This window comes from Mesoplodon bidens (assembly GCF_964165515.1).
Source record: "Mesoplodon bidens genome assembly, chromosome: 14".
NCBI classification, from domain to species: domain Eukaryota; kingdom Metazoa; phylum Chordata; class Mammalia; order Artiodactyla; family Ziphiidae; genus Mesoplodon; species Mesoplodon bidens.
In genome coordinates, this window is record NC_138170.1 from 20,068,547 (window position 1) to 20,094,334 (window position 25,788).

General features: G+C 45.1%; 1 protein-coding gene across 1 annotated transcript in view; it reads left to right on the forward strand.

Moving 5' to 3' along the window:
* Positions 1-295: 295 nt before the first annotated feature.
* SLC9A4 (solute carrier family 9 member A4) overlaps positions 296-25,788 on the forward strand; it is a gene marked incomplete at both ends in the record, with an annotated part of 50,916 nt that continues 25,423 nt past the window's right edge. The window contains 4 exons of the mRNA XM_081254466.1: positions 296-551; positions 5,610-6,073; positions 23,375-23,634; positions 24,875-25,092. Coding sequence (XP_081110592.1) covers positions 296-551; positions 5,610-6,073; positions 23,375-23,634; positions 24,875-25,092 — 1,198 coding nt within the window. The remainder of the gene's footprint in view (positions 552-5,609; positions 6,074-23,374; positions 23,635-24,874; positions 25,093-25,788) is intronic.

A 25,788-nucleotide genomic window follows, 5' to 3' on the forward strand; every position in this document is an offset into this window, starting at 1 on the left:
CATAAATTGCTCTTCAAATCACGATCGGATGAAGGTCGCACAGGTAGTTCCCTGGGCTTTCTCAAGTCTATTGAATGACTAGATGCATTTGGGCCAGAGGCTGAACACAAATACTTTAAAGGTGATTTGAAAATATCTATACTCAGAACTCAGTGACGTGCTCGGACTCTTCCTGGAATGACCCACGGACTGTGCGTATTTCACCTGTTGCCCAGGTAGATGCTGCCGCTCTCTGGAAACCCTCCTCACTTCAGAAGTGCAGCACCCAAAGGCACACACAGTAAGAGCCCACAGAATGGGTTTTCAGATGCTTGTGCCTTTCGGTTCGTGGAATTGGTTGTTCTTGCTAGTGGCCCTCAAGTGTGGTGGAGCATCTTCTGATTTGAATGAATCCACAAATTCCTCTGCCCAGCATGAGCTTAATGTTCGGTTTGCTGCTGCCAGCTCTGAGCCAGCTGAGACGGTATCTGTTTTCGCACTGGATTATGACTATGTGCAAATTCCTTACGAGGTCACCCTCTGGATCCTCCTAGCATCCCTTGCAAAAATAGGTAAGGCCCCAAACATCTACCTGGTTTGAGGAGTTGTTTTCCACGTGAGATAAAATGCCTTGTAGATGGTGAATTAAGTGGATTTTAACTCTTGCTGCTATTACATAAAAAATTCTATTCCTGAGTCAAGGGAAAGTCATAACTGATTTTTGTCAAGCCATTTAATACTTCAGGTTGTGTTTTGAAATTTAAGAGCCTACTTTTGGGCTCTCGGTTGTTTGGATTTCCTCTCCTTTCAGGGTGGCAGCCATGTGACACTATTTGGCATATAAAAATCTCGAGTTCTATGCTTTAAGAAATACAGAGTAAAGTATGTTGAGCTTGGAATGATGCCCACTGGAAATTTCAGGAACCATATAATGATTCTTCTGTAAAATGTGCTTCTTTCATTCTTGGCCATGGAACCAGGGGCTTCATCAACGACGCACGTTGTTTATTCTTTAAAAGTGGCATGTGCTCCTTGCAAATGGACAGAAAGCAAGAAACAAGGCAACCAGAAGCAACTCATGTCACTCAGTGATGGGATACGGTGGAATAGAGATGGTATCTGTCAGTAAAATCTTTGTTTACACCTGAGCCGAATGGAACCAGTGGAGCACCCCTGGTTTCCTCTGTGACATAAAGTGGATTCAAGTTAATAGATGAAATTCTAACTAGGGTTCTTTGTGCCCAGAGCAAAGTGATGGTTTCCACTCTGTGACCATTTAATCTCCAAGTTCACCCCCTTGTCTCCTTAGAAACAGCTTATTCCAGAGTGGGAAACTAATACAAATATCTTAATTGTCAAGCATAATGTCTCCTTTGCTTTAGTTATGAACTTTGTTATTTGAGTAGATAAGATTGCCTCATTGAAATAGACCCTATGAATCATGTTAGTGCTTGTTTATATGATTCCTCTGGAACAGCTATGAAATATGGGGTGAGCCATGAAATCAGGCAGTTAACTCCTTGGCATCAGGATGCTGGGCTCTGTCTTTTCATGTAACTCCCTGCCCATGGATGTTGGGGGGGGGGAGTGCTGGCATATTCGTTAGGTGCCCGTCATAACTGCTGTTCATTTTGAGCTCATAAGATGTGAAGATAGAATGAAATTCTTAGTTTGAAGAACTCTTGTGCAGTTTATCAAATGACTAAATGACACAGAGGGTTGCACATTATTTCTGAGAAGGGCTCAAGTAAAAATGGGTTTCCAAAGGGATGATATTCTCAGTTCAGAGCTAGGGGTCTAACACCTTTCATGCAACCACGTGGATACTGAGAACGTTCAAGTTGGTGTTATGTGATCTTGAGTTTGCCTTTGTCAAAATGCCAGAGATTCTGACCCCACCCGCTCCCTTCCTTTTCACAGTAATGGGTGAAGTTGGTCTGGAATCAGGAAACTAGCTGATTCCACTGACTAGCTCTGTCTTTCTTCATCTCAGTTTGTTCATCTGTGAAATTATTTCTGAGATCTCTTTTTGGTACAAATAAGAATTTTCTAATGGAAAGAGGCTTCTATTCTATATCAGTGAACATCTCAAGGCGCAAAGTATATGTTTTATATTAGCATAAGACACAGATTGTCCTTTAGAGGTGTTGTGTGTGCCCAGACTACAAGTTCAGAGTCCTGTAAGGACGCTATTGTTCATAGAATTGCTGTTTAAATGTTCTTGATTTTCATGAGGATGCCACTCAACGTACTTTAGAAAAAGAAAATAACTGAAGTAGGTTATCAGTTGAATCATGCTTATTCAAGCGCAATTTCATATTTACTGGACTTTAAGAATTCAGATTATTTTTATATTGTACATGAAAAGAAGGTCAAATTTACTGAATATATACTGTGATCCAAGTACTGGTCTTGTAGCTTTATATATGGTAGCTTGTTTACCTGGGGCAAAAAAATAATAATAATGACATAAAACTTTAACACTTAAGGAAACCATATCGCTTTTTTAGATTCTATATTATAAATCTTGAATCAAAATATAATTAATAATCGCTAGTATTCTTTTATTCCATCATTCTATCAAGACACATTTATTGAGCACCCAGGCAAGGTGTAGGAATGATTGTGGTCCCCAGCCTCAAGGGGGAAGATGGGTGAATCTAGTACTGCCTAATAGGTGCTCTGATAGGGCCATCTTTGACTTTCAGGCTGGACTTTGTTATTCGTGGCCTTTTAAGTTTCAGGCCAGGGAACTAAAACCTCAAAGTGACTGACTCTATTGTCCATTATGGAAGGGGAGAAGAATTTTGAAATGTGAAACTCACGTAGCATTTCCCTTAAAGGGCCCTGCTTACAGGTTAAACCCTCTTCCTGCTATCACTGTGTAGATGCAACTCGGCTTCAGGAAGGTGACATTGGATCCATTTCAGGAAACTAGATCCCTGGAAGCAGGACCAGACTGGGGAGACACGGGACCTGAGAAAATCACACTATGGGCTCTTCCGCCTACTTTACATATTTAAAAAGCTAAGTGTGGTTAAATAAGCACTAACTGAAGAAGGAGGAGGAGAGAGGAGAAGAAGGAAGCTGTTATTAGGAAATGGACAGAGCAGGACTTTAGAAGGAGGCCTTAAGCTGGTCTTGAAGCCAGTGGGCTGTGTGGTTTGGAATAATGTCTCTTGACACTCCATTGTATTAACCTGCCTGCTGATGGTGGATGGAGAAGTTCAAAGCTGGGGTCAGGGAAACCCACGAGTTCTTTGGATGGCTGAACCTAAAACTTCCTAAGGAGACATTCCATGGCCCCAAGGCCTATGGGAGGGAGCCTACCTCCTTAGCCTTGAACTTCAGGCCCTCCACTGCTTGGCTCAAAATCAGTACACTTCCAATAGCCAGGACGTGGAAACAACCTAAATGTCCATCAACAGAGGAATGGATAAAGAAGATGTGGTACATATATGCAATGGAATATTACGCAGCCATAAAAAGGAATGAAATCGGGTCATTTGTAGAGACATGGATGGACCTAGAGTCTGTCATACAGAGTGAAGTAAGTCAGAAAGAGAAAAACAAATATCATATATTAATGCATATATGTGGAATCTGAAAAAAATGGTATAGACGAGCTTATTTATAAAACAGAAATAGAGACACAGACACAGAGAAAAAACCTACGGATACCAAAGGGGAAAGGGGGTGGGAGGAATTGGGAGATTGGGATTGACATATATACACTATTGTTATTATGTATAAAATAGATAACTAATGAGAACCTACTGTATAGCACTGGGAGCTCTACTCAGTGCTCTGTGGTGACCTACATGGGAAGGAAATCCAAAAAAGAGGGGATATATGTATACATATAGCTGATTCACTTTGATGTACAGCAGAAACTAACACAACATTGTAAAGCAACTATACTCCAATAAAATTTTTAAAAAAAAATCAGTACTCTTCCCAATTAAAATTTGCTCTGGCCAGATGTATCTCCTCAGTGAATGTCAAAAATATCTGGCTGGGCCATCCCTGTCTCTCCCCTCTTTCTCCTGGAGTTCTCCCCTCCTAAAATGCCTTCCCTCTGTTGTCCAACTATGTAAGTCCCACTCATTCTCCAAAACCTGTTCAACTTCTCCTTCCCATGCAAGAGCTTCTCTGATGAACAGCTGACCTGTTCATTCATTCATTTATACACTTAAGAAAGATTCTTTTAGCAATTAGACATGCTGTTATGGACAAGACATCTTGCTAAGCGCTTTGGGGAGATATAAAGATGTGTGCCATCCTGCCTGAGCTTGAGGAGTTTAGAGATTAGTAGGGGAGAAAAGTCATGGACCAAAAATGGTAGAAAAGGATCGTTGTTGAACAGGTACGGATAAAATGTTACAATAATTCAAAGGAGGACATATTATTTCCTTGGGAAGAGATTGGGAAAAGCTTAACCTCAAGGATTGAGCAGGACCAAAATAGGGTGGAGAGAAGCACAATGCAGGCAACAATAATAATATGTAAAGACAAGAAAGGAGGCCTCCAGGATGAAAAGGCGTGAGCTTGGCTATAATGTAGGTTGCATGAAGACAGTGCAGGGTGTGTGGGATACGGACTCGGGGAGAGCCCCAGGTGGCCTGCTGTGCCTGGATCTCTTGTCATATTTGATGATATATTCAATATACCCTTCTCTGTATACTTATACATTATATTGGCTTTATCTTCTTATTTGTTAAGAATGTTTCTAAAATTTCATCAGTAGTTGGAATTGTAGAAAACATGTTTGGTCCTCCACCTCACAGGACTTACAGTGGGTTGTTCTTGTCACAGGGATGCTTAACAAATACTCTCAGTTTAAATTCCATGAGACGCTTTGTGTGCCTTCAGAGTCTTAGGTGGGGAATTGAACAATCAGATAACATGGTGTAGAATAGTCATGTGGCAGCAGGATGTGGAATAGACCGGGAGGGGGAGGGAGAGGGAGGAGATCAGGAAGACACCACAGTAAGTAGGATGAGAAGTGGGGCGGTCCTCAGTGAAGGTAGTGGCTGCAAGAGTGTACAGGAGGAGACGGACTTCCGGGGCAGCCAGTGGGAGACGTAACTGATGAAATAGGTTGCCAATTGCACGAAGGGGCAAAGGTGACGGGGTCCCCATAAGAATGCGACTTGATTTCCTCTCAAATGGCTGACTGGGTGGCAATGTCATTGGTTAAGTAAAGGAAACAAAATAAAGACTTTTCATTTGTATTCATTTGTTTGTGGTGGAGAAGGAAGTGAGATGAGGTAAACTTGGAAGGAACTGGGGTTTAGGTCACTGTGACAGACTCTTGCAGGAGCTTCAAAGGTGGGTTTTGCATGAGAGCAGAAGAGTCCCACCACTCAGATCCCTCAGGATGGGGAAAACAGGAGGGCACGGCTGGCTGAGAAGATGCTGGAACCTGCACTGAGCATGGGAAGCACTTCCTCACATCAAGCCGCAGCCACACTTGCAGCTCCTGCTACAGGTGGGTGCTGAGGCTGGGCCCGGAGATGCTGCCATCTGCGTGGCTTTGAAAGGCCTCTTGCACACCCGTCCCCTGGTGTCCTGGGGGCCAGAGCCGGGTTACTTGCCAACGTCTAAACGTGGTTCTCTGCTCTCCGCAGGCTTCCACGTCTACCACCGGCTGCCGGGCCTCATGCCTGAGAGCTGCCTGCTCATCCTCGTCGGGGCCCTGGTGGGCGCCATCATCTTCGGAACCGACCACAAATCGCCTCCGGTCATGGATTCGAGCATCTACTTCCTGTACCTCCTCCCGCCCATCGTCCTGGAGGGCGGCTACTTCATGCCCACCCGGCCCTTCTTCGAGAACATCGGATCCATCCTGTGGTGGGCAGGGCTGGGGGCCCTGATCAATGCCTTCGGCATTGGCCTCTCACTCTACCTCATCTGCCAGGTCCAGGCCTTTGGCCTGAGTGACGTCAACCTGCTTCAGAACCTGCTGTTCGGGAGCCTGATCTCGGCCGTGGACCCCGTGGCCGTGCTGGCCGTGTTCGAAGAGGCGCGGGTGAATGAGCAGCTGTATATGATGATCTTCGGGGAGGCCCTCCTCAACGACGGCATCAGCGTGGTGAGATGCGGCCCCCCACCCTCCCCAGGGAGATGAGGGGCCTGGGGGATGGAGAAGGCCAGGCAGGCCTGGGCCTCAGCAGGACAGAGGTGGGCCAGGGCAGTGTGGCCCCAGGTCTGGCCACTGCCCTTGGGATCTGCACGGTGCCCGCGCTCGCTCACTACGCTGCTTGCCATCCACTGGCTTCTTTAAAGGAGAAGCAGGAGAGAGGAGGTATGATTCTTTAGTGAATTCGGTGTTTCACTGAGCAAGCAGAAACCGTGGCTAAAGGCTCTTCTGGGTTTAAGGCTCTTCTGGGTTTTCTCATTAGGACAAGCAGTACTTGTGCTTTTATTTTCTCTCAGTCACGGAACCTCACCCTCCTTCCCTTTAGATGCTTTTTTTAAAGCTCTGTTTTAGATGATGAAGTTAAATAAAAGGTAGGGGTAGGGAGAGAGATGACAGGATTTGCACAAATGCGTTGGCGTGTATATCAGCCTCAATTGCGTGACTCCCCCGGAGAACGTGACGGAGCAGCTTTGCTTAGGAGTCCTTCCAGAGAGAGGCCGAGAAGGGTTTACAGGCCACATCAGCGCAGAGCATTAAGGCCCAGGGATGACTTTGGCTAGAGGTGCTGAAATATTCCAGATTGGCTGCTGCATTGCCCAGTTTCCTTACGTTACTGCAAACCTTCACCAGGAGTTAGTCTATGTGATTTTATATAAATTTTTATGTACTTTTCTTATTCTTACATTTATATCACACCACATAAGTAATACTAGAATGCATTTTCAGTGCAAAAGACTTAAATAGTACAAAATCATACAGCATAAAACACAAAAGCCTCCGCCTGACCCTCTTCCCTCCCCCTTGGATGCAGTTTGCGTTTCCCTCCCCATTTTTATCATGGACACATGCATATACGTACGCAGATATAGATGTATTGATACATCATTCTACATAAAGTGGGTGGCATTAAATCATATGTACTGCTTAGACGTACCAAATCTTGGACTTCTTTCTAGCTCTTTTCCACTGTTGCAGAGTATTTCATAGATTATGTTTATAAAGATTTATTTAACCAGTTCTTGATGGGTGAATATTCAGGTGGTTGTCAATTTTTCACTTTAAAAAACAGTGTTGCGGGCTTCCCTGGTGGCGCAGTGGTTGAGAGTCCGCCTGCCGATGCAGGGGACACGGGTTCGTGCCCCGGTCCGGGAAGATCCCACATGCCGCGGAGCGGCTGGCCCTGTGAGCCATGGCCGCTGAGCCTGCGCATCCGGAGCATGTGCTCCGCAACGGGAGAGGCCACAGCAGTGAGAGGCCCGCGTACCGCCAAAAAAAAAAAAAAAAAAAAAAAAAAACAGTGTTGCGATAAGTATTCTTGTTTCTGCATGCATCTCTTTTCACACTTGTGAGTCTTTTTTTTTTTTTTTTTTTTTTTGCTATACGTGGGCCTCTCACTGATGTTGCCTCTCCCGCTGTAGAGCACAGGCTCCGGACGCACAGGCTCAGCGGCCATGGCTCACGGGCCCTGTGAGTCTTTTTATAGGATATATTCTTGGAAGTGAAATTTTGGGGTTAAAAAGTAGGTATACTTAAAAATTTGAGAGATGCTGCTATAATTGCCTCCTCTTCATTCAAATGATGAAGGAGGGATTCCCACCAGAAGGTTATGGAGTGACACCAACGCTAAACAGATGAGACTAATGACAACTGTGTGCGTCACCTATACTCACAGCCCAGAGTAGGGGGCCACCGCACACCATGCCGGGCCACATGGGTGCTGCCCTGGGGAACAGAGTGAGCTCTCAGGGACTGTGGGAGGAACTAGTAGAAGGATGGGGTACCTCCTGGTCCCTAGGGGATGATGTGATTGACTTATTATTTTTTTATTTAACAAACTTTCATTTGGTACCTATTGTGTTCTGGGCACAGTGCTAACTGCTTGGGTGGCAATGATGTTGAATGAGATGAGGTTCCCTGCTCTCTTTTTTTGTATATGTTTATTTTATATTGGAGCATAGTTGATTAACAATGTTGTATTAGTTTCAGATGTACAGCAAAGTGATTCAGTTATGTATATATATGTATCTATTCTTTTTAAAAGTCTTTTTTTAATCTCTTTTTTAAAATTTTGTTTATTTTATTTATTTATTTTTGGCTGCGTTGGGTCTTTGTTGCTGCGCGCGGGCTTTCTCTAGTTGCGGTGAGTGGGGGCTACTCTTCGTTGCAGCGCATGGGCTTCTCATTGCGGTGGCTTCTCTTGTTGCAGAGCACGGGCTCTAGGCACGTGGGCCTCAGTAGTTGTGGCGTGCGGGCTCAGTAGATGTAGCCTGCGGGCTCTAGAGCGCAGGCTCAGTAGTTGTGGCACACGTGCTTAGTTGCTCCGCGGCATGTGGAATCTTCCCAGACCAGGGCTCAAACCCGTGTCCCCTGCATTGGCAGGCGGATTCTTAACCACTGCACCACCAAGGAAGTCCATCAAAGTCTTCTGAGTAATTCCACAGACTGTCAGGGAAGTGATCCCCAGTACACATAGATATACGAATACTGTGCCTGGTCCCTTGATAAGGAGGGTTATTGGGCTGGGGGACCTTACCGTGGGGTCAGATTGCAGGGGGAACTTGCAGTAGAGCCATTCAGGACCCTTCTCATTTTACCAAATACATTAAACCTTAATTTTAGTTTTTATGTATACAGCTGCCAAGATTTTCCAGAAATCTTTATGGGCTTGCATTTCCATACACAGTGTATTACGTGCATATTTCCTTGTATCATTGTCAACAAGGGGTATTGCTTTCTTAATGTTTTCCCATCTAATGAGCAAAAAAGGATGACACGTTTGCTATAATCTGCATGATGATATTAAGCATCTTTTCAAAGATGGTGGATCATTAGTGTTTCTTACGCTATGAATTGGAAGTTCATGTCCTTTCAGGGTTGCCAGACTTTAAAAAAAATACAGGTTACAAGTTAAATTTGAATTTCCTATAAACAATGAGTAATTTTTTATCAGTATGTCCCAATTATTGTATGCAAATATCGCTTCTTGTCAATGTTTCTTTGAGACCAGTTGCTGTTTTTTTTCTTTTTTAATTGATTCGTAGAAACTCATTAAATTATCTAAACTTTAAGCTTTAGATAAACTTTAAATTATATAAACTTGAATGTTACATAAAAAGCAAATATTTTCTCCCATTCTGTCACTTAAATTTTTTTAAGTCATGTATCTTCTATCTGTAAAAGTTTAAAATATGTATGTAGTCAAACCTACTAACATAGTCTTTTATTGCCCTGGGTTTCACATTTTGCTTTCCGAGACTGTGCCTAACCAAAGAACATGCACACACGTTTTGTTTTGTTTTTTAATTTTTTCCCCTTTTACAATTAATTATTTAATTCACCTGGCACACAATTTTTTAGTGATGTTATTCATAATTTTCTTTATTTTTTCTTTTTTAAATTTTAATTTATTTATTTTATTGAAGTACAGTTGACTTACGTTGTGTTAATTTCTGCTGTACAGCAAAGTGACCTAGTAATACACATATATACATTGTTTTTAAAATTCTTTTCCATTATGGTTTATCCCAGGATATGGAATATCATTCCCTGTGCTATATATCAATAGTAGGACCTTGCTGTTCATCATGGCACACAATATTTTATCATGAGGACTTTATGCCAAAATGGATAGTACTGGGGGAAAAAGCATTTGAAAATAATCCAAGATATCCGGGGTGGATTCACCAAGTGGAGGAGACCCACACTTGAAGTCAGAAGCCAGGTTATTTATTCATAATGAGAATCTCTAACTATTGAGCGAGATACTAGACTCATCAGACCTGCCTGTTCTTCCCTGCTGGGCGGGCATCTCAGAAAGCCAAGGTGTCTGCCGGTTGCCAGGGGAGCCTGGACTCCAGCCTGCCATCTCATTTACACATCTCATTTCTCAGTGTGTGGCCCTCAAGCCACGTGCCTCAGAATCCCCCAGGTGGGCTTGGTGAGCACTCAGATGGCCAAACCTCAACCCAGGACCACTGACCCCCACTCTCTGGGAACAGAGCCTGGGAATCTGTATTTTTAACCAGCACCTCAGAAGATGGCTGATGTTTGGGAACTACTTGTTCACGGCCTTTAGGTGGAAAGAGCTGATATATCTTGATCTAAAACGATGCTATGTCTGGGAAAGGTCTGGGCTAGATGTGCCTCCACCCATTCTCCCTTCAGGTGCTTTCTTACTTTGGGTTTTGTTACAGTGGAATAAGTCCCCTTGGCTGGGAACCAGTTCCACCTCCTAAGGCACCCCTCTGAGCCACGATGCCTCCGTTTCACAGTTTATCCAGAGAGCATCTCATTTTACTCATATCCAAGTTCTTTGGGGTCCCTTGCTGACTGTAACCCCACGAAAGCAATGCCCTTGAGGGTGCTCATCTGGGTCAACATCAAGGCCACCTCCTGGCAGCCCATTCTGAGATAATTATCCAACTTTCCCTTCCTAAGTCGTTAGAGAAATTTAGCAATGACAGTATCACCTCACTTAATTTTCACAGACCAAGCTCTTTCTTGATACAACCTACAAACGTTGCTGCTGAGACATAGTCTTTGTTAACCACCCACGAAAACATGTGGCTCTGTTCCCTCTGTGGTGCTGCTTCTGAACTTGAGACGCACTTCAGCCTGAGTTTTCCCTAGACTTTACATCTAGAGCCAATCACGGCCTGGGGTTTCTTTGCTAACTGCATTTGTTTGACTTTCCCAAAGTTTAATTGTTTCCACTTGGACTTTTTTTTTGAAATGATTGTTTCCAAATAAAATTGTAATTTTCAGCTGACCAGAGTATCTGCTTGAGGGCACTGCTGTGACCTCCACGTGGTGAAGCTGCTGCGGTGCTGGCTCCGGGGTGGGGATGGAGGTGCCCACACGTCACTCAGGGTCACCCTGGGGTCACCCTGGGGTCACCCACAGCACAGTGATATTAAGTGTGTTCTGGGGCACTTGTGCGTCCCTGCGTGAAACTGGAGAAGCTCGGGGCCGGATTTAGAAAGCAGTTTGAGAGCAACTGGTATTTAATGCAGTGCAGTTGTCTTTTGAGCCAAGGGCCTTGGACTCACCCTTTCATTGAGGAGGGAGTCTTCCCGAGGGCAGCCATCACAGGCGGGCTCTTTCAGCAGAAAGTCTGAGTCATCCAGAGAGAGACCTGTGATTAGTGGGTTACATGTGACAACTTTGCAGATCCTTATCGCACGAAAAGAGCTGCCTCTCACGAAAGAGGAGGTGCTCCAGAGGAGATGCAACCATCGAAAGAACAATGAACCTGACCCTCCAGGTCTCTTGTCCACTTATTTCTCCCTCTCGCTGAATATTTTAGGTTATGACTCCAATCATGAGAACTTCCTTAATGGTGGGCAAAGGGAGAAGAGACAAAACCCCAGTAGCTTTCAAATAATAACTAGTATCCCCAGTTGAAATCTCATGGCCAGCATCATAGCAGTAAGAAGGATGCAGCCACTATACCCAGGCCCTGTATGGGGTCACTTGTACATTTATTATTTTATTAAATCCTTAGATTTTACTGTGAGCTGAATTAATAGTCACATTTCACAGATGAAGAAAATAAGGCAAAAGGAGCACAATAAATTGCACAAGGGTATCCTGCCTGGCCATGACAGAGCGGACATGGGTGCCCAGGTCTGTCTCTTCCCAATCTCTTTTCTTTTATTCTTACCTTTTGAATTTTCAACTCATGGAGCTGAGAGGAACAGGAGAGAACCAACAAGTTACCTGTGAGGAGACTGGGCTCATGTCCAGTTGGTAGGAAATCCAGTGCTCTTTCTCCAAAACAGAACTGGCTTGTTTGGCCAAGTCCAGTATGTGGCTCTGGGAAAGATTCTGGTCATCTCTGTGCCTATTTCTGTAAAATTGGGCTGATGGTATTACTTAGCTCATAGGGTCACTGGAAAATTCCCATTAAGCTATTAGTATAGTGAGCGTTCATCATACAGTGAGAACTCCAGGCATGCCGGCTATTATTTATTTTTATTATTATTATTTTTTGCGGTACACGGGCCTCTCACTGCTGTGGCCTCTCCCGTTGCGGAGCACAGGCTCCGGACGCGCAGGCTCAGCGGCCATGGCTCACGGGCCCAGCCGCTCCGCGGCATGTGGGATCTTCCCGGACCAGGGGCATGAACCCGTGTCCCCTACATCGGCAGGAGGACTCTCAACCACTGCGCCACCAGGGAAGCCCAAGCATTTGGTTTTAAACATGGCACTGCGTCATGTATCGTAGGCAGATTGTTCTTATATTTGTATTCCTCCCTGGTTTTCCTGCATCAATTTGCTGAATAAGCAGCAAGGTGATGCCACCACAGTTTCTATCATCTTGCCCCATGTCCCCTCCTCCACCTCACCTGGGAGGTGCCGGCATGCCCCCCTGAGGTTGGAACCCAGGCAGCCTGGCTCCAGAGCATCTCTGCTCCCAACTCCTACTTCATGCTGGTTCTTCTTCACCCACCTCCCTCTCTCCCCACCACTTTCTTTTCCTCCTTCCTCTGGTGGTGTCTTCATTTCGCGTCTTGCTGCCACTGTAGTCCACTCTCTAGGCATAAGGTGGGCGAGAGAGTGGTAGAGGGAGAGCTGCAATAAAGTTTCTGAGCAGGACCCTTGGACTAGTCACACTGGCAGGTATTATCTACTCTTTCTTCTTAGAGCTTTATAGCAACCTACTGTGGTGGGATTGCTGTCCCCATTTTGTGAAGGAGCCCGCTTGATCTAAAACAGTGCTTCAGAGCAGAGGACCCCCCTGACCCCAGGTGTCTGTCAACTGAAAAAAATTGCACATCGTGAAAGTCTTGAGCTAAGTGGTTTGGGGCAAAATGTAGACCATAGCCTGGGAGATAGCCTATCAGAGAGCTTGGACAAACTGCTCCAAAGAGGTCAGAGGGGAGGTCTTAAATATGTGCTATTGGTGAAGGGGGTTCGTGGAGTCAAAGCACACACTTTGGCAGAAGTGTGTCACTTCGCTAGTCACGAAGAGCAGATGTCACCGTTAATGATTTTAGTGCTTTTCTAGATATGAGAAGATGCAAGAAATTGGGCTCATAAAATCTTCTCCTGAAACTATCTACCTGGGGCACAGAGAGCCTCATTCCTGATCTCTGCCCTGAACTCCTTTCAGGGGGCGTTTGAGGTCAGCGACTTCAGAGGCCGTTGGTTTCCTCCTTGTAGAACCCACTGGTGAGCAACAATTTTCAGTTGGCGTGTCTGTGCCCACTTGTCTGTACTGGCCATTCTTGGTCCTTTGAGCCTCTCAGGTGAATTACCAGATCTCCAGGTGCTTAAGTTTCTTCATTGTTATTTTTATTATAAACCCACAGACTGTCAGAGAAGTCATTTATTGAATATAATTTATTCTATGCGGCCCAATATCCAAAAGATAGAGTGAAAAGTTGTCCTCCACTGCTTTTCCCAGCCCACAATCAGTAACAACAGTTTCTTAGCATTGACCTTCTACCTTTCATCCAATTTGCCCCTCTATTTATTATGCATTCTTATTGCTGGCATTAGAGCCTGAATTTCCTGATCGCTTATTCTAGAATTCCTTTGACCTCTTCTCATCTCCTCTTTGCATCCCTTTATCAGCCCAGCTTTGCGGACTAGTTCCTTGTCGACCCTCATGATTTTTCTCCTAAGGCCTCCCGCCATCATCGTAGGACCCAGCAGGTAGCTCTGAGCATCACAGATGCTGATGCTGCCTACAGAGAGGATAATTGAATGATGGTAGGAGTGATGCGGACTAGGAAAGGCTGTGCCCAGGCTGTGCCGTGACCACAGCCCTCCTCCTCTAATTCCCAAGAGTGATGCTCCGTTTGAATTGGGATTTGTCAGGGAAGCTACGAGCAAACCAGGGGGCTCTCCCTCTGACCAGCTCCCAGCATGGAACTTTGGAATTGCTCCCTGAGACTAAAGCCTAGAGGTGGGATGCAACCACGGGTAGGCACACGCAGGGAGAGAAGTGTCCTTCCTTGCCCTGTCCGTGGACGCTGTCCTGGGTGCTGTCCTGGGCACTGTGCGTGCGAAGATGAGCTGAGAGCCTCTGCCCATCACTCAGTGGTGGGGGACAGTCGTGGACCCGCCGGTGTGAGGATGCCATGGCGAGTTCAAACCAAGCTAGATGGCAGGGAACAGCTTGCCAGAGGAAGCTGCGTCTAATCCGGGAAAGATTTTTAAAAACATTCATTTGAGGGTGAATTTTCCTCCAGGATTCTCCCTGGTTTATATTTTCCTACCTCAAAGAAGTCCTAGCTCCAGGAACATCCCATTCAAGAGGCAGTAAATTGTGCCCAAGAACATGGACAGTGAGGCGAAATGCCTTGGTTCTAGTCCTGGCTCCTGTACTAGTAAACTGTGTGACTTCAGATGAGTGACAACCTCTCTGGGCCCTCAGTTTCCTTTCTGTAAACTGGAGATCAGGTTGTTGGAGGGTTAAAGTGAGTTGATACAGGTAAGCATTTAAAACAGTGCCTGGCACAGGGTTCAGTACAAAGTGTTTCTAATATTATGATTTATATATTTGGTCTTTGTCCCCATTCAGGGCACAGAGCTCATTAAAACCTTGAAATTTCTTAAGTGAAGAGAGCTGCCTTTTGTTATGCTAATGAGGCGAATTTTGGAAAGCCCCTAAGTAACCTAAGGAAGGGGGCTGGTTGCCAGTGGAATGGATTTTGTGATTAGGGGGTTGGAGCTTTCAGTCTCCCTCCCTAAACCACCCGAAATCCCCACCTCCAGGAAAGGAGCTGGAGATTGAATTCAGTGACCCATGGCCAGTGATTTAATCAACCAAGTGCAAGTAATGAGGCCTCCATAAAAACTCTAGAGGATTGGGTTTGGAGAATTTCCAGGTTGGTGGAGATTCGGGGAGGGTGGAGCTCCTGGAGATGGCATGGAAGCTCTTCACCCCTGCCCCAGAACTTGTCCTTGACCCATAACTTGTCCTAAGCATCTCTCCCACCTGGCAGTTCCTTTTTTTTTTCTTAATTAAAAAAAAAGTTTTATTGGAGTACAGTTGATTCACAATGTTGTGTTAGTTTCAGGTGTACAGCAGAGTGAATCAGTTATACACGTACAGATAGGTCATTACACAGTATTGAGTAGAGTTCTCTGTGCTATACAGGAGGTCCTTATTCGTTGTCTATCTTATATACAGGAGTGTGTATGTCAGTCCCAATCTCCCAATATATCCTTCCGCTCCTTAACTCCTGGTAACCATAAATTTGTTTTCTACATCTCTGTAACTGTACTTCTGTTTTGTAGATAAGTTCATTGGTACCCTTTTTTCTAGATTCCACATATAAGCCATATCATTTGATCCTTTTGTAGTAAACCGGTCATCTAGTGAGTAAAATGTTTCTCTGAGTTCTGTGAGCCATTCTAGCAAATTAATCAAACCCAAGGTGGGGTTGTTGGAACCTCTCAACTATGGCTGGTGGGATAGAAGCCCAGGTGACAGCCTGGACCTGCGATGGGCATCTGAAGCAGGGTGGAGGGTAGGCTGTCCTGGGGGGCTGAACCCTCAACCTGTGGGATCCGACCCTGTCTCTAAGTAGATGGTGTCCAATTGAGTTAACTGCTTGATGGTGTGAGAAAGAAGCACACACGTTGGAGCCTGTGTCAGGGTCAGTGTGTTATTTATAGAAGTCCACCTCCATGAGTGCCTGAGAGCCACAGAGCCTTCCTTACAGCCTAAGCCATGCCCCATCTGTCTGGACTTGGCGGTCTCAGCTTTTCTGCAAGAAGCGCTGCACACAGGCCTGAACAGACTCTCTCTCTGGGGGAGTGTCGGGCAAGGTTTTTCTTGTCCTCTTTTTATCTCCTTATTTACCTTCATTTTTGCAGGTTCCTAGGAAAGGAGAGAGGCTGCAGATACCTTTACAAGTAGACAGTTTCCTCTGGCCAAGAATGTGGGTATATACAAGGGAGGCGTGAACTCAACAAGTGTGATCTTGAGCAAGTGATTCCATCCTTTTGTGCCTCCGCTTCCTCATGTGTAAAATGGGAATGTTTAGTCTGACCCCAGAGGGTGTTTTGGGTTTTTTTTTGCGGTACGCGGGCCTCCCACCGCCGTGGCCTCTCCCGCCGCGGAGCACAGGCTCCGGACGCGCAGGCTCAGCGGCCATGGCTCACGGGCCCAGCCGCTCCGCGGCATGTGGGATCTCCCGGACCGGGGCACGAACCCGTGTCCCCTGCATCGGCAGGCGGACTTCCAAGCACTGCGCCACCAGGGAAGCCCCCAGAGGATGTTTTTGTGGAGACTCTGAAATCAGACACACAGACGCCGACACCTAGTAAGTGAGGAATCAGAGTCCCGTTGCCCTTCCCGGGTTCGAGGGGAGGTTCCACGCAAGATGGACCATCTGGTTGGTGTCTGTCGGCCTGGAAATGGGGATCAGGCCTCAACCCCAGATGGACACTAGGCGCACCACCCTCCTATCAGCAACAGGGAAGCGCCCACCTGGCCCAGGGCCCAGGCATCTTCCTTCTGGCCCGACTCTCATCAAAGCCGCTGGAGGTCTGCCTGGTGAGTTTCTCCCCAGATCACAGGTGCCATGGGTCATCAGTTACGGTACTGGCTGTGGAGCCCGCGGTGGTGGGGTGTGTGTGTGTGTGTGATGCAACACACACAATAGCTCGGGTTGGTGCTTGGACCAGGTTGGGCAGTGGGAGGGGCTGGAAGAAATGACGGGCAGAGGGCAGCCCAGGGTTGGCCCCAGCAAACAAGGATGTGCGGGGGGTCAGGTGTTCACCAACAGAGAAGCCAAATTTGACTCCTAAGCTTTCCCAGCTGGGACACACCTTTACCTCCCCGTGCCTGGGGTTTCAGCTGTGCGCTCCTGTTAACCAGAAGCCTGAAATATCTGCTCCTTGGGCCCGTATAAATAATTCAGAGACGCGCTCAGGCAGTGCAGGGTTGCAGAGGGACACTTCAACCGTAGGTCATTGGAAGTCCTCAAATCTGTTTCAGAAACACTGGTTTGGTTCATTGTCTTCTGGTTGAAGAAACAGACTAATTGAAGTCTGAGGGGTACAAGTAGGTTTTCCAGCAGCCTGCACTGTGAGCCCCTGGAGGGTGGTTAGAACTAACTCCAGTTCACAAGGGCAGCAAGAAGAACGGATCCCCGCTGGTTACCACGTTGTCCTTCCTTTGTCAGGAGGTAGGGTTGAGCAGCTATGGACAGGGATTTGGAAAAGAAACACTTCTCGGGAGAAAAGCAAACTCTAAGCCGGGGACTCCAGACAGCCAAGAGAGTTTCCTAGTTCAGTGGTTTTCAAGAGACTCTTCCGCCCCAAAGAGCACGCCTGCCTGCATTCTCAAGGGTGTGTCAGGTGTGTCGGGCTTTGGTGTGGCAACAAAAATCTGCTCAGGGTCATGTGAGCAGTGCCACGAGCTGGCCGTTTGGAAGAGGTGGTGAGCAGCTAGTCTGTTCCCCCGTGGCTTCCTCAATGATTATGTAAAACCAACGGTCTCTGGCAGAACCTGTCCTGCGGGCCCGGCCCTGTCTCATCACATCCAGGTGATGGGTCAGAGACAGACCCATTGGTTGTGTCCCCAGGCTGTGGTTTGCCCCAGTTCCCTCCTGCTCACCTGGGATCACGTAAGTGAGCATTATACTAGCAGCGCGGGAGAAAACGGAGAGCTCACGAAATCCAGCTACTTTATTTCAAAGTTTAGTCCTGTTTGATTGAGAAAGAGTTCCCCTGAGTTTGAATCTTTCATTTATTTATTCGTCATTCATTCATTCATGGAAAAAAATTACTGAGCAGTACTTTTTCTCAGAAACTGCTCTTTCTGTACCAGAGAAGAGCCAAATCTGACTCCATGTTGGCTCTGTTTCTTTTACTTTAATCTTTGCTTTCTGCTGCTTTTGTTGCCTAAAAGGAGACGGTCTGTACACAATGGCCTGCCTCGGGGAACCCTGCCCCTCTGCCTGAAGGTTAAACCAAAGTGCCTTTGTTCAGGGAAGCATCCAGACCCTGTCCACCTGAGAATGGCTGCAAGAAAGAAGAAATGAACACATCCCCTCCCCGAGGCTGGCCATTCCAGGGGATATTTGCAAATCTTAGGGCCTTTTTACTTTACCTCCTCATCTCCTCCCCCTCTCTGTGCTATAAAAGAAACTGGCATCCAAACCCCGAAAAGATGGTTATTTTGAGACACTAGTCTGCCATCTTCTCGGTCTGCCCAGCACCTCGTCTCCAGTTTATTAGCCTGTCGTGCACCCAGCAGAGCAAACTTGGACTCGGTAACATTTCCACTGTGCCAGACTGACCCTCTCAGAAGAAGCAAATCACTGAGCTAGTCTTCAGTGAATTGACATCTACTGCTCACAACCGGTGTTTGCTTTTATAGTTTAAAAAGTTTGGAGGTTAAACAGCCTTAAAATGACTTTTCCTGTCCTGCAGGTGTACTAGCACCAGAGGGTGAAAGTCAGTCCTCTGGGCGTTTGCTTCAAGTTGGCATGGAGGGGATGGGAGGGGAAGATTGCACAGACTCAGAGGGGCCAGGCTGGGTGGTTCCTTGAAGAGATCATGGCTGAGGAACAGGGGTGGGTGTGGGTGTGTGATTGCTATTAGCTCTGAACTGCTCAGTTTCATTTACCTACAGGCCACTGAAAAGAAATTTTACGGAGTTTTAGAGATAGAAGGAGCCTGGGGGAAAGATTGGAGGGAGATACATACGTTGGCCCATCCTCTACCCTGCTGTTCTTCAGGCTGAGAAGAATGTTCAGACTTTAAATTGAAAAGAATTTCCTTAAAGAAACATCTTTGCTGCGCCCTAAATCAATAAAATGCTACTGCTTACTTCTCTTTGTTAAATTTTCTGACCTCCGCTTAGGTCATCTTCCTGGCCTTTCTGAAATTATAAGCAGCTAATGATCAAGGATGTCAGTCCTAAGAGACTCGGGAGATCCCATATTTAATCTCCTGTCCTGAGTTTCAGATCTTTTTTCCCTTCCTTTAAGGAGTGAAGTATAAAAGCTTCTTCCCTTCTGTCTCTTTTTTTTTAGCTTTTTTTTTTTTTGCGGTACGCGGGCCTCTCACTGCTGTGGCCTCTCCCGTTGCGGAGCACAGGCTCCGGACGCGCAGGCCCAGCGGCCACAGCTCACGGGCCCAGCCGCTCCGCGGCATGCGGGATCTTCCCGGACCAGGGCACGAACCTGTGTCCCCTGCATCGGCAGGTGGACTCTCAACCACTGCACCACCAGGGAAGCCCAGCTTTTTTTTTTTTTAATTGAAGTATAGTTGATTAACGATGTTGTGTAGTTTCAGGTGTACAGCAGTGATTCAGTTATATATATGTTTTTCCAGATTCTTTTCCCATATACAAAATGTTGAGTATAGCTTCCTGCTATAAAGTAAGTCCCTGTCGGTTATCTATTTTATACATAGTAGTGTGTATATGTTAATCCCAAACTTCTAATTTTTCTCTCCACCCCCCTTTCCCCTTTGGTAACCATAACTTTGTTTTCTATGTCTGTGGGTCTGTTTCTGTTCCAAATATAAGCAATATCATATGCTATTTGTCTTTTTCTGTCTCTGTCATTCTGGAGACTGCTAGGTAACTGCTGGGTTTCTTATTTCTTAGTTAATTTCTTTTAATAGTCAAAGAAAGTGGTTGCCAAGGAACTGCTCTATGACAACTTAACGTGCCAGTGCCCTTTCATACAAAATGGAAAATTAACGGGATTCATTATTTAATTTCCTGTGTCAGGTTGATGAATACAGTTTGTGTGTGTGTGTGTGTGTGTGTTATTCTCTGTACCTTTCTAGCATCTGATGTACAGTGAAGATCATTTTTGCTGTACTGTGCTGTGACTCTGAACTTACAATGTTTTTTTTTTAATAGATCTTTATTGGAGTGTAATTGCTTCACAATACTGTGTTAATTTCTGTGGCAGAACAAAGCGAATCAGCTATACACATACACCAATGCTTTTTTACATGTGTAGAGTCAGTACTTAGTTAGGCTTTTTTTTTAAGGAACTGGGTTTATGGCAAGCTCAAGCAATAAGGATTAATTAAAAAGATACACAAGACAATCAGGAAGACATAGATCTTCTATTCGTCCACTAAGGCTGCCATAACAAGATGCCACAATCTGGGTGTCTTCAACAACAGAAATGTATTTTCTCACAGCTCTGGAGGCTGGAGCCTTTCTTCCTGGCTTGTGGCCAATCACTTGCTGTGTCCTCACAATGGCCTTTGCTCTGTGTGCACTCCTGGTGTCTCTTCCTTTTCCTTATAAAGACACCAGTCCTATTGGATTAATGGCCCCACCCTTAAGACCTCATTTTAACTTAATCACCTCTTTACAGGCACTATTTCCAAATCCAGTAACATTCTGCAATTAAGACTTTATGAATTTTCTCTTATAATTTTTTAAAATTTATTTATTTTATTTATTTATTTTTGACGACGTTGGGTCTTCATTGCTGCACGTGGGCTTTCTCTAGTTGCGGCGATCAGGGGCTACTCTTCGTTGCAGTGCACTGGCTGCTCACTGCAGTGGCTTCTCTTGTTGTGAAGCACGGGCTCTAGGGGCACGGGCTTCAGTAGTTGTGGTGAGCAGGCTCAGTAGTTGTGGCGCATGGGCTTAGTTGCTCCGCTGCATGATCAGGGCTTGAACCCGTGTCCCCTGCATTGACAGGCAGATTCTTAACCACTGAGCCACCAGGGAAGCCCAAGACTTCAACATATGAATTTTGAGGGACATAATTCAGCCCATAGAAGACACCGCAGTAACCCAGGAATAGGAAGTGCTTTATGAGGGGTCTCACAAAGGCTGTAACTAGAACCTAGCTGGTTTTAGTGATTTCAGGTCTTATCTTACAGTCAGGATGGACCAGGTTATGTTCTGGTAATAAACATCCCTCCAAACCTCAGTGGCCTACAGCAACAAAGGTATATTTCTTACTTACACTTCTTGTCTTCTATTGGCCAACAGAGCCCTCTATCTATTCTATTCTATTCCATTCTATTCCATTCCATTCCATTCCATTCTATTCTTCAGGATCTGGGCTTATAGAGCAGCCATTGTATTGAGCACTGCCGGTCTCTGTGCCAGAGGGAAGGAGAGGAGATTCATGGAAAGCCCCACCTCGGCAAACAAATGCCCAATCCCGTAAAGGACATATCGCTTCTGCTCAAAACTCATTTAAACACAACATTTGGCCAGGCAGAGTCACATGGTAGAGGCTGGACATGCAGTCCTATCAGATGCCTTGAAGGAAAAGAAATACTGGGTGAACAGTGCTAATAACTGTCATATTCTTACTCCAGAGCCCCTCCATAGATGCAACTTGGCCACTTGCTCAGACTCTGCTGCATTTTTGTAGATCTTTGCATTTCTCTTCCCTCTCCAAGTAGCTTCCACATAATCTCCTCCATCATCTGTCCCCTACTCCTTAGTTTTTATTATTCAGTTTTTTGGTGCTCATAACCCATCCCTCCTTATGGCCTCTCATAATCTCTTAATCTGCCTCATTAGACTTCTCTATTCAGCCACACCTGGTCCATTATCTCTATACTTCTCCGAAGACATGGTTGCTACAGCTCATAACTGAACAGAGGGTTTCACCTCAAGCTACTTCATGGTCCCTAGTCTATGAACACATTTCTCAAGGGTCTGTCAACTCCTGTTCTTGAATGAGAGGTCTCTGGTTGAAAGTACTGTAGCCACACAAGGCTCCTCCTCCTCAGATGCTTTGTCATAGATGCTACCCTTACAAGGAGCCATGAGCATGGTGGGGACTTCGGTTATCAAGTCTAGGGGGATTGGTAGCCAAAAGTATGCAATCAGTTATCATTAAGCTATCAGCTTTCAGTGTCAAAGAAATCCAGGAGATTTAATATTGTGAAGAGCTTTTTCACTCCAGTTCTTAAGGATAGTTAAAAGTCAGTACGTTTAATGAACCTACATGGTTATAAGTTTTCTTTATTTATGTGAAGTGGTATAATGTTAACCCAGAGTGTACTGTAAAAAGTTAAGAATGTTATATTGTAGAGTGCCAGTGAACATAATGCAAAGAGGTATGGCCGATAATAAAATTATAAAAGAATTCTAAAAAGTATTCAAATAATCAAAATGAATTCAGGAAAAGAACAAAATCAGAGGAGGAAAAGAGAAAACAGGTAATAAAATGGTAGATCTAAATCCAAGCATGACAATAATTATACTAAATCTTAGTAGACTAAACACTCCAATTAAATGTCAGAGATTATCAGAATTGATTATAAAGCAAGACCCAAGTACATCCTATTTGCAGAAAACACAACTATAAAGATGCAGATAGGGCTTCCCTGGTGGCGCAGTGGTTGAGAGTCCGCCTGCCGATGCAGGGGACACGGGTTCGTGCCCCGGTCCGGGAAGATCCCACATGCCGCGGAGCGGCTGGGCCCGTGAGCCATGGCCGCTGAGCCTGCGCATCCGGAGCCTGGGCTCCGCAACGGGAGAGGCCACAAAAGTGAGAAGCCCGCGTATCGCCAAAAAAAAAAAAAAAAAAAAAAAAAGATGCAGATAAGCTGAAAATAAATGGATGCAAAACTATACCAGACATATGGTAGACCAGGCATTAGAATGCTGGTGTGGTTATATTAATGTCAATTAAAATAAACGCAAAGGTAGAAAACTTTACAAAGATAAAGAGGGATGTTTCATAATGACAAAAAAATGTCAATTCATCAAGAACACCTAACAGTTATGCATGTGTATGCACGCAGTAGTAGGGCCATGAAGTAAAAATGGACAAATTTAAAGGAAGGAAATGACAATTCCACAATCACAGCAAGAGTTTTAATACTTTTCATTTAGAAAATGATAGAACAAATAGGCAAAATGGCATCAACACACTGAGGAACTGAGCACTATCAACCACCTTCTTCTAACTGGTATTCATAGAGCGCTGCGCCCAGCAGCTACAACCCATCCTATTTTTTTTTTTTTTTTTTTTACTGTACGCGGGCCTCTCACTGTTGTGGCCTCTCCCGTTGTGGAGCACAGGCTCCGGACGCGCAGGCTCAGCGGCCATGGCTCACGGGCCCAGCCGCTCCGCGGCATGTGGGATCCTCACGGACCGGGGCACAAACCCATGTCGCCTGCATCGGCAGGCGGACTCTCAACCACTGCGCCACCAGGGAAGCCCTTGTTATGTAATTTTTGTGGTGTATTATTTAACTAGACACAAAGTTAAGAATCTGTGTGTAAGCTGTTGCTCATTTCTAATTCATGTTTACTTTTCTTTTCATTTTCTTTTTGTCTAGGTCTTATATAACATATTAATCGCCTTCACAAAGATGCATAAATTTGAAGACATAGAACCTGTGGACATTTTGGCTGGATGTGCCCGATTCATTATCGTGGGGTGCGGGGGAGTATTTTTCGGCGTCATTTTTGGATTCATTTCTGCGTTTATCACACGTTTCACTCAGAACATCTCAGCGATTGAACCCCTCATCGTCTTCATGTTCAGCTACTTGTCCTACTTAGTGGCTGAGACTCTCTATCTCTCTGGCATCCTGGCGTGAGTACAAACCAAGGACCAACTCTCACCCAATAAAAGAGAGTTTAGCACCACACCTTGTGGACCAGGCTTTGAGAAAGGCCTGACTCCTAATGCTAAATCTTCAAAAGCGTTTCAGGATTCAGGTTTTTTGAACTTTTGTAAAATCCAATTCAGGTCCTTTGCCAAACAAATGTTCTCTCCAGCATTTGCTTTTGCCCTGTTCTGGTGATTTTCCTGCATAGCAATTATAAGGTCAATTTATAACTCTCAGAAAAGTTGGTGCAGAGAAGAGCTGGGGGAGGTTCAAGGTTAAAGTCTCACTTCAGTCATTATTTTTTTCCTTGAAAAATGCATTATTTTAAGTTAAAGGGAAGCATGCCATGAGCTACTATCATTCCTGGGTTCTGCCTTCTGCTATTTCCCTCAAATCACATCACAGCTCCAGGACTGGTCAGTGTGGAGTGAAACTAGGTAGATGGGATAAGACTAGAAATTCAGATTTTTTTTCCTAATGAAAATATTTTTGAAATGTTTATCCTTGTGTAGATCTTGGAGTGAGGCTTCTCAACTTGGCTTATTCTATCTGATCGTGTTGCCTTCTTTATGACATCATCCTCATACCCAGCCACTTGGGCACAGTGTTATTGTATAGAAATATTTATCTTAATTAAATACAGTAGTGTAAAGTCTAGGCACTCATCATTTTCCCACCTTAAAAGTGAGCAAACTACTAAGACAAGGCAAAGTCCTTTCTTTCCCATCCAGACTTGCTAAGTGGCTCTAGAACAAAACATTTTAAAGGAAAAATTTCTCATTAAAATTTTGTCGGAAACATTACAACATGAGGGGGTCTCGCTGAAGTATTCTTTCTAGGTAACTGCACTGGGTTATTTTGGTTTAAGGCAGGTGAGGTAGAGAGTATGAGGTGGGGCTGACAAAGCTCATGATGGGGGTGGAGGGAGCAAAATAAAAACAGTCCTGCTTCTGGCTCGTGCGTGAATTGTGTGCCATTTTGTTGTGGGAAAACCATGTCATGCCCACCTTCCCTACCACACTCAACTTGTGCAGGCCCCTTAGGGAGGAAGAATAGGAAGAAGGAAAATCTCAGGAAAAACCTGCAGCCAGAAAGAGGACTGGAGAAGATGTTCTCTCTGGATAAAAACAGGATTTGTGTCTCTGTGCCATCACCAATAGGGAGGACTTTCCAATGAGGGGCAAGGTCTTGTGGCTTCTCCCTGAGACTCTTTTCCTTTTACAGAATCACAGCCTGTGCAGTGACAATGAAAAAGTATGTCGAAGAAAATGTGTCCCAGACATCCTACACGACCATCAAGTATTTCATGAAGATGCTGAGCAGCGTCAGTGAGACCATGATCTTCATCTTCATGGGCGTGTCCACCATTGGGAAGAACCACGAGTGGAATTGGGCCTTCATCTGCTTCACCCTGGCCTTCTGCCAGATCTGGAGAGCCATCAGTAAGACACAGCAGGGCCCGGAGAGTCCCACCTGCTTCATTTTTTATTTTTCTTATTCCTTCCTGCAAGGCTAAAGCATAAGCAATGAGGTGATGCCAACTGGTTTTACTGGTTAGGGGGGTTTGGGTACCTTGTAGTGACCAGGAATGTTCTCCGTTTGCTTCCTCAATCAGTTCAGAATAATTACTGGCCAATAAGGTTCTGCACTGAAGCAAGGCTGAAGCAGGAGCACTTTTTTTTAATTGAGAGGAAACTTTCACATCTACACATTTAAATATAACTCAGTACATTCATCCCTTGCTCTTCACTTGTTTGCCAGCTTATGAGTTCTTGCACCTTAAATCAGATATAGATTATAAACTGCGGGCTTTCTTTTATACTTTTGTTACAGGAAAAGTGAGATCTCACAAACTGTAGTCTTTGTAAGGCAAGTACTGTTAGAAAACAGTCTCCTAAATATTACAGGTGGTTTTAGTCAAGGGTTGAGTGTGATATATAGAAAACAAAGGAAGTGAATCTCTATTTTTGAAAAGTGCTTAGTAAAGGCAACTCTACAATGTAAGTGGTATCACCCCTATAAACTATGCCTAATTTAAAAACACGAGGTGTCTTGACTAATGGCTTTTCATTTAACTTGTATATTTATGTTTCTGGAGCTAGAAAGAACACTCCAGTACTGAACTGCAAGATATGCTT